The 9,363-nt window shown below is 35.1% G+C and overlaps 2 protein-coding genes across 4 annotated transcripts in view; one reads left to right on the forward strand and one right to left on the reverse strand.

Annotated features, from left to right (window-relative positions):
• Nucleotides 1–621: 621 nt before the first annotated feature.
• On the forward strand, nt 622–5,335 carry LOC105115154 (serine/threonine-protein kinase At5g01020-like). Of its 3 annotated transcripts, none has more exons than XM_011011961.1 (6): nt 622–1,022; nt 1,489–1,817; nt 2,406–2,541; nt 3,307–3,443; nt 3,791–3,914; nt 4,365–5,335. In XM_011011961.1, exons 1-6 carry the CDS (start codon nt 905–907, stop codon nt 5,024–5,026), a joined length of 1,506 nt encoding a protein of 501 aa, XP_011010263.1. In that variant the 5' UTR covers nt 622–904; the 3' UTR covers nt 5,027–5,335. The 3 variants fall into 3 exon arrangements, with proteins under 3 accessions (XP_011010263.1, XP_011010264.1, XP_011010265.1); XM_011011962.1 differs by having other exon boundaries at nt 1,492–1,817; XM_011011963.1 differs by having other exon boundaries at nt 1,495–1,817.
• A 2,381-nt stretch (nt 5,336–7,716) lies between these two features.
• LOC105115155 (microtubule-associated protein TORTIFOLIA1-like) overlaps nt 7,717–9,363 on the reverse strand; it is a 5,792-nt gene continuing 4,145 nt past the window's right edge. Inside the window, exons 6-8 of the mRNA XM_011011965.1 lie at nt 8,925–9,363; nt 8,641–8,806; nt 7,717–8,111 (exon numbers count right to left, since the gene is read on the reverse strand). Coding sequence (XP_011010267.1) covers nt 8,098–8,111; nt 8,641–8,806; nt 8,925–9,363 — 619 coding nt within the window. The 3' untranslated portion in view covers nt 7,717–8,097. The remainder of the gene's footprint in view (nt 8,112–8,640; nt 8,807–8,924) is intronic.

Raw genomic sequence — 9,363 nt, forward strand, 5'->3', positions numbered from 1 at the left:
AAGAATTTAACTAACATTACTACTTATACATTCAGCAACTTATTAAAAAAAACTTATAATAATTTAAATCAAAACCAGCATTTTGACAGTGACATATGATGTTCTTTTCTTTTTTGTTTGTAATAAAAGAACCAAAATAAATGAGTTAGTACTCCAAATTCCAAAATAGAAGTCTTCAGGTTTCATTCTAAATATATATAAAAAAAATTCAACGTCTCCTACATGGTCATACCATTCAATGTGAAACCTCACCATTGATGAACACTTCAGAAATTTGCATTGAAAGCTCAGGTCGAGCTGCACAGGTGGACTCACCCCCCGTGCCAACGCCATACATGCCAACGCCGTATGTATGGCGGTGGCACGGTGGGTGGTCCACCTATGCAGCTTGACCTGCAAAATTTATGAAGTGAAAGAAATGCTCCTTAAAAATGGAAATTTAATAGCAAAATTAGTGTATAATTAATTAATTATAGGAGGAGGAGGAGTCCTCGTTGCGTAAAAATAATAAGTAACTAAGGGCTTAAAAAGCTGTGTCCTACAAAAGGGGGCCCGCTTGCTTTGGCGTTTTTGGCGGCTATTCTTACAAGAAATCACCAAAACTCATTATTTCACTACCAACCATGCTCCTTTTTCTCTCTTAAAAGACACAAAGGAACTTCCTTTTCATTCTCTTTCTCTCTCTTCCCCTTTATCCTGTTGTCCTTTGAACTTGACAACTTATCGGTTCTGTTCCTGTTTGGCCCCTGAGAAAATCCATACATTTTCCTTTTTGTTTTTCATTTCAATGGTTTTGCTTTTTTGTTACAGCAACCAATAAGAGAGTTTTGTTTTTTTATATATTTTTTATTTTTTTTGGGAAAGAGAGTAATGTGGGCGAGTTTGGTATGTAGTGAATGGGAAGATGAAAGGCAATAAATCAAGATTTGGTCTAAGGTCAAGATTAATGGGGATTTGTTTCAGTACTGATAATGACAAAATGCCACAAGAACGACAGCGGTTATCTTCTAAGGGAAACCAAGGTAATACTTCTAAAGCCACATTTTTGAAGTTTTTGTCCATGTTATTTTTGTTGTGTTTTGTGTTTATTGCCTTTTGATTTCTTTGTGCATTGATTTGTTTTTTTTTAGGCGTAGTTGAGGAAATGGGTTTCATTTGGTTTTTTGTTGGTCTTGTTGTTATGCCATTGGTGTTTTTAGCAACAAAATGGAGCATTTTAGTGAAGTGGATTCATTGATTGTAAAGTGTTTGTATGCAGTTTAATGTTGGCTTGAATTAACGTGACTTTGGCAATTTAGGAAATTAAGAGATGTAGCTTGTTGATGTATTCTGTTAATTTGCGATATTTAATAGGTTTACAATTCATAAAAAGTTTCCAACTTGTTAAATGCTACTTAAATTGTCCTTTACCAAAAGGTTTAGGGTTTGTTGATTTGTGTGCGTGTTAAGTGAGTGTGTAGTATTTTATTTATAACTGTTCTTGTGAAGAAGCAGGGCACGACTACGATCAGTCTCCAACTATATCAAATGGGCCGGAGTTGGTTGAGATCAAAAGAACAAGTAGCATCCCTTCAATTCCCAAGAATGTCACAGATCTTCGTAATAGTCCTGGTTATGGTAATGTTGATATATTTACATACAAGGAAATGACATTGGCCACTAAGCATTTCCGACCAGATTATATTCTTGGTGAGGGTGGATTCGGAGCTGTTTACAAAGGAGTCTTGGACGAGAGTGTAAGGCCTGGTTACAAGACCACATATGTTGCCATTAAGGAACTTAATCCTGACGGGTTACAAGGTGACAGAGAATGGCTGGTATTCATCTTTTCATACTTTCTCAGAATATTTATCTTTTCTAAGTTCTAAGTTATGGTGTTACAAATTATCAACTCTGGTTTCTTATTTACCGTTTCCTCCATAAATGGCTGGTAGTTGATGGACTCAACTTTCTTTTAGTTTGGATTTGGAATATTTTAGTAGGCTTATTTGGGAAACATAGTTATGTATCTTTTGATTTGTGTCAGTAGGATAATAACTCATATGGATGTATTTGAGAATCGAGAGTGAAATGAAAAGAGAATGAAATCTTATTTCATATTTCACTGTGCTTAAGAAATGAATTTACCTAATTGGATGCGAGAAATCTTCTATTAGTTAGAATGGAGATGGGGATATCAAAGAACAATTTTTATATATCTATCTATCTCTTGAGAATGCTCATTATTGTTTGAGGGAAGGAAATTGGATGGTCATTACAATTTGGTATTGTTGGTTCTGTACAACATAGTTAAACCATAGTTGTTTGCCATTGGGCTAAAAGTAAACTTGTTTTTCTTGTGTAAACCATTCTGTCAAAGATGGCATTTAGTTGCTTGTATTCATAGTATCCTGTTTGCTTTGCAGGCAGAAGTCAACTATTTAGGTCAACTCAGTCACCAAAATCTTGTGAAGCTCATTGGGTATTGCTGTGAAGATGAACACAGGCTGTTGGTCTATGAATACATGGCAAGTGGGAGCCTGGAAAAGCATCTTTTTCGCAGTAAGTGGCTGTTGAAATTTTGAATTCATGGTGCCTATAGGGAGTGAAGTTTTGTGTACAGTGTAGTGAGGAATCTTATATATTAGCAAAGAATTAATCAATTCAGAAGCATATGACTGATCTAAATTTTAACATGATTATCTTTAAATAACTATATAAAACCTATTAGGGTATTCCGTAGCTTGCACTGTTGATGATATGATCATGGATGCTTTTATGTTTTCCAGTTGGAAATATGTAAGGTCACATACTTTATAGCCAATTTAAATCTCATAAACTCAGTAGAGTCTAGAAACATTATGATTTATGGGGGCTTTGCAAATGGTTCATTTTCCCATTCAGTTTCCTATAACTTAACGGCTTGATGCCTTTCTTCATTTATAAAACATCAATGATGAGTCTAAGCAAACATCCATGGGACGGAGCATTACAACATAGAACAGAACTGAAATGGAGGCTCAACAGATAATGTGAATGGATGAGTAAATGGACACAACTTTTTAAGCAACGGAGGCCTGATTTGCTTGATCTCATGGTTCAAGTTGTCTATAATAATTAGATAGTCGAGGTGTCTTTAGCCACCAAAGTGAAAAGAAAAACAGAGGAACATTTTTATCCAGGTGGATATTTCTTGCATTAGTATTGGATTATGCTGTCTCGCAATGTTGTTTGTTCTATGATACTCTTGATGATTTTTAAGCAGAGAAATAATCCTCCTCCTTTGGAAGAAGATAATTGTTTTTATTTTTCCTTTTTATTTGTTAGGAGTGGGTTGTACTTTGACTTGGTCAAAAAGAATGAGGATTGCTTTAGATGCTGCAAAAGGACTTGCTTTTCTTCATGGTGCAGAAAGATCTGTCATATACCGTGATTTCAAGACATCAAACATCTTGCTGGATTCGGTTAGTTATCTTTGCTTCGGTAGTTGTTACTTGTCTAACAAATTCATCTTCCTCTTGATGCCGTTTCCTCCCTTTGAAGTTCAAATAACTGGCCAACTGGACCTTATCTTGCTGAAAATTTGTCTACCTCTAGTGACACATTGTTACATCAACATTGTGGCTTCCTTGAAAGCTGCTGAAAAGAATAAAAATGATCCATGTTTCATGCATGATGAAGTTGTAGAATTTTTCTTGGGAAGTATTCATATACAAAATGAGATGCTTAAGTTAAGTCTTCCCGAAGTTAGTGTTTATGCTTGAGGAAGTTTTCCTAGTTCTGTTGCTGATAGTGTAATAACAATATGCAGGATTTTAATGCAAAACTTTCAGATTTTGGACTTGCAAAAGACGGGCCGATGGGAGATCATACTCATGTGTCAACACGTGTCATGGGGACATATGGATATGCTGCTCCAGAATATGTAATGACTGGTGAGTGTCTGGTGACATATTGCATTCCATTTGTGGTGATAATTTTGAAATTCTAAAGAATCCCTATTCTCTATTCCAAAGCAAAGAGATAAAGCATAGTTATAAATGTTGTATTGGTATTGGATAAATGTTGAAGCTTTTCATTTTATTGCATTAGAAAACCAATTTGAATTGGATTTTGTTTGAATGGATCAAATTCTTGTACTTTCTCCGGTGCATGAACAGTGACTGATTGCAGATGGATTGATAGGCACAGATATTTTCAATTTTTAAAGTTCGTCCAGGACTCGACTTGGTGCTTTTCTAGGAAAGATGTTTGTATTTGGTACTGAAAATGTGAAGTAATTTGCAATAGGAAATTAAATGTTGGCAATCTATTTAATGTTCAACTGGGATCGTTGATAAGAATTCATGGTTCCACTAAGCTTATAGAATAATTTTTCTGAGCAGGGCATTTAACAGCTCGAAGTGATGTTTATGGGTTTGGGGTAGTGCTACTTGAGTTGCTTCTTGGAAGGAGAGCAATGGACAAGAGCAGGCCTAGCCATGAACACAACCTTGTTGAGTGGGCCCGCCCTCTCTTGAACCACAACAAGAAGGTTCTGAGAATCTTAGATCTCAGAATGGAAGGGCAGTACTCATCTAGAATTGCAATGAAAGTAGCCAATTTGGCATCCCAATGCCTTAGCCAAAATCCGAAAGGGAGACCCCTCATGAATCAGGTGGTTGAATTACTTGAGAGTATCCAGTCAAAGGATGAAGCTGCCGTGCTGGAAACCAGTGGGAGAGGTGTAACCCTATATGAAGTCCCAAGGCGCTCTCCATACACTCCAGAGAAAGGAAGGAATCGAACTAGAAGTCATGATCATAGAGAAGGGGAACCTTCTCCTTGCACTCCGGATGAAGAAAGTCACGAGCATAGAGAAGGGGAAACTCCTCATACTCCTTCAGAGAAAGAAAGAAACAAAACTACAAGTCATGGAGAAGGGGAACCTCGAAGGAGGAGCAAACCTGCAAATGTAATGAGCAGAAGTGAGCTCCCAACTGAGAGTGATCTGATTAGCCCTCATGCTGGAATGTTGAATCCAATGACTGATACGCATCTACATTAAGTTGAACTTGTACAAATATGGACGGAAGTTGAAATTGTAAGAAATGTTTATCCATTTTTGTGTTTTGAAATAGCAATTATTCTCCATTTCTTGGTATTTTAGATTTTCTGAACAAATATGCTGCTGAAGCATCTCCTCTTCTTGCACAAGTTACAATCATGTGTCAATTTTTACTTACAGGAGATTCAGGTTTATGTTTATGGCTGAAGTAAGCATGTCGCAGATGTAACTATTAGCAGCATTTATTACTTTCAGACGTGTATAATCATTATAATTTTTGCATTAAAAAGAAGGCAACACCCTCATCTAGCTTGGTTCAGGTTCTTAAAGGCAGGATTCAGGATGCTCCAATGGTGTTTTGATTCTTTATTGATGGTTTGGAAGATGGAACAGAAGCCAGTAGCTCCATTCATAGTCAATCAAATTAACTTAAATTATCACATAAATATACTTCAGCATTTTCATATAAATTCACCCTTTCAGGCACAGTTTCGGTGCTTGATCATAATCAATTGATCTGTAAGGGTGAAAAAAGAGAGAAGGAAAAGAGAGAAGGATTTCCATTCGCGTAACTTCTTAGGCCTGTAATATCTATTTTAGGACACTTTTGACTTTTTAGAGTTAACAATCAAATTTACGAGTATTTGTTTTGTTTGTTTTTTACATTACCTCAACAGGAAAAAAAAAATGGTTAAATTATATTGTTTATAAAATATTTTAAAAAATAATGGACCCATTTGATGAGTTACAGGACTCATTTGCTACTCACGAGTTACATGTGGGCACGTAACCCACCAGAAAAGGTTCACAAAGTTTTTTTCTGGCTTCCCAGCTCCCTACCATACAAAAACCAATCCAACAATAATCACAATTTAAAAACAAAATTTACAATTCATCTCCTCAAAACAATTAAAATATCAACACTATTCATCAAATTTAACAATTCACAATTCCTAATCAAACAAATAAAAATACATATAACATTTTATTAAATTTAAAATTAATTCATGATTCTTTTTAAAACTTTAAAGCATATAATCTAACAATATCGAAAAGTCACCATAGCTTATAAACAGGCCTGGAGCATTCACGGCTCGTCCACCTCAAAAATAGGTCTATAGCACCTGAGTAAGGGGTTAACATCAAAATCTCTTCAATTCGTGGACGGGTCTAAATCACTTATGGATGGACTTGCTTCCCTAACTTTATTTTCTTCTAACTTTATTTTCTTATTCATGATAAGTGATCTTATCTTTCACTAAGTTTATTTTGATACTCTTAGCCTCTTTAATCTCTTAAAGACCAAACAACACAAATGGAGTGAATTGGTGGCTAAGGCATATGTCATCTCATCGATGCCTTCATGGATAGTGGAAATTACTTTATGAGCATCCCGTAATAAGAAATGAATCTAATAAATAAAAAATAATAATAGCACTCATCATTTATAATAAAAGTAATCATCATTTAATAAATGTTATATATAAAAAAATATTATATACCAATCAATTATGTCTCAGATATCAAAGCTCAAAATTGCATCAGATTAAGTGGATGACTTGAGAAACGTTATTATATCTGCAATAAACTAATATGTTATAGGCAAATTTTATTTCATGTAAGTTACCAGATCAATTGTTGAATGTCACTGTATAAATAACTGATTTCTCCTTATATCGCAAGGAATTAAGTAAGTTACATGAATTATTAACCAATTCCTTTCCTTTTTTATCTTGATGATCGATATAATACAACTTATTATTGGTATCAACATAATTCAGCATGTGTCAAGATATGTCAAATTTTCACATTACCTTATAAAGATAATGCATTTTAATTATGCTAAAACAATATAGCGGAACCTATGCCAACTACAAATCACTCTCCTCTTGGTATATGAGTACATTGACATAACAAGTTGGACTAATCTTATTTTGCTTCTTTTCAAGTAATTTCAACTTTAATTTTAAATATATTTCAATCAAGTCGATCATATAATATTCTAAATAAATCACTAAGAGATATATCTAATGTAATAGCTAGGAAATCATTACTTTTTGATAATAATATCACCATAAAAGCATAACATTCTAATAGTACAAGACATCTATTAAAAGAACATAACAAAATCCAAGTTTAATTTATCAATATTGTGGGGTTAATCAAGGTAAATTATGTTTAATTTAGTAAAATCTCTTACTTAATCTAAAAATCCTAATCCTAACTCTAATTCACAATTAACAACAACCAAAATCATTAATTTGCCTTAAAAATAATAAAACTAACAACTCAAATAAATGTATTTTATAGCTAATTAACCTAACTCACAAAAATTACATATATGTTTTTCTAAATTTCTAATCTAAACCCTAACATTTTCAAAACCAACAATTCACTTAAATTATAATAAATTGATAGAAAAAGTTATTATAACTCTAGATGTTGAATGTGTCTAGCGGCTTTGATAATAAAAGTTATCGCAAGGGTGGCGGCAGAAACTTATTGAGAAAGTTGCGGGTGGAGAGAGAGAAAAGCCTATCAGTGGAGAGAGGGCTGTTCTTGTGATGGTCTTGTGACGGCTGAAAGGGTGTTTCTCGGTGAAGGAGGGGGTTACGGTTGTTGGCAGCGGTGGTGGATGTGGGGAGTGGAGGAGAAGGGGAATGAACAAGGGAAAAAAAACAAATTAGGTGTGAGGTTATAATTCGTTTGAAGTCGCTAGCCTCACATTTGATTTGCAAGTCATACGAGGCCGACATCGAGTATTGGCATATTTCTCAAAAAATTTCCATTTGGGAGACCATATCTCCATAGTGGAGGACTTCAGTTATCCTGCAATCCCTGCTTATTTTGGTTTTAGGACAACAGTCAAGATATTAACAACTAGCATACTACTCATAAGAGAAAACATCCCAATGCCAACAACCAGCATCGAATCTGACATAACAACAAACACTTGGCTTCTTGAGTTAACACACAACGGGGAAATGAAAAGTTCTTATGTGGAAGGATCAACACTGCTCGCATGAATCCCGAGTGGATTGGAAACCATGCTTCATATGAGGCTGAAATTATCAGGAGCTCTTCCCTGCAAAAATAATAAATAAATGTGACATCTAATTCTTAGCATCAATAAAATTCCATAACATAGAAATATAAATAAATGAGAGCATATCATTTTACATGAGCTAAACCATTTTGGTCACTTCAAACGAGAAGTCCAAATGTTACCGTTTACCCGTGCCATAACAGAAGACCATTAATTGATTCTGTAAATGATAGGTGTTCACAGTGTTGATTGTTAAACATTGATTACAGATAAAATTTAGGAACGAATAGAAGCATGTGTCAAGCACCAAATTACCAAACTATATGACAATTGAGGCTTTTAAGATTTGAATACAGTAACAAGGAATCACATGTATTATGTTTAACTTTTGATTGTATTTCCATAATATGGACATTTACTTGATTGCCACGACTCTTGGAAACTACTATTGCTCCAAACACACGTTTAGCGTTCAAACCCAAAAGACCAAAAAAAATTTAAAAAAATATACTTGCATGGTGAAATGTGCAAATAAATCGAAGACTCCTGAATGAAGAATTTATCATACCCCATAGTTGACGCAACTTCATGGCAAGTTGAGAGATGGATCTTCTCTCAGCTGGATTGGAAAATTCCATATTTACAGCCTCCTGGATCGCACAAAAGAATTCTCTTTTTGTTTTTGCAGAGAGAATAATATAATCAGGTCCATTGATTGTGCTTAAGTCCACCACCTAAAGGGAGAAAATTTCAGAGGGTTTTTTTTTTTTTTTTATAAACTTCAAGCCACTGAAAGTAATTGAAACAAAGTGACAGGGAGTAAAAAAAGAGAAAGGAAAGTAAAGTACTTGCCTGCTGCAACCAAGGGATTATTGAGTTTGTAAACCTCTGCTCTAAGAAGTACGATGCCAAAATGCTAAGAACATCACCAGCAGTCTTGGAGGACAAACTTTCTAGAACAGGACCAGTTCTATCAATAAGCTCAATCAGAACAAGTTCATTAATGGAACAGAGAGCTTCCTCATAGGCAGACTCTAGGTCACCTTCACATAAAAAGTCTTTCACACATTGCCACGCACAATTTTTGCTCTCTGGACCACTTTGTCTAGAATTGGCACTCGAGAGTGGAGCAAAGACAGAATCAACTTTTCTCGCCTGACCCATGTTCTGTGCCCCATGCCCAGAACGTTTTTGCATGTCCTTTCCTATAGCATTCCTACTAGTCTTTACAGTAGGATTAGCCCACGCCTCTGTGCCATTTTTAGCAGGGTTGATTGGTCTGCTCCTGCTG

This window comes from Populus euphratica, unplaced genomic scaffold (genome assembly GCF_000495115.2).
Source record: "Populus euphratica unplaced genomic scaffold, PopEup_1.0 scaffold1038.1, whole genome shotgun sequence".
NCBI classification, from domain to species: domain Eukaryota; kingdom Viridiplantae; phylum Streptophyta; class Magnoliopsida; order Malpighiales; family Salicaceae; genus Populus; species Populus euphratica.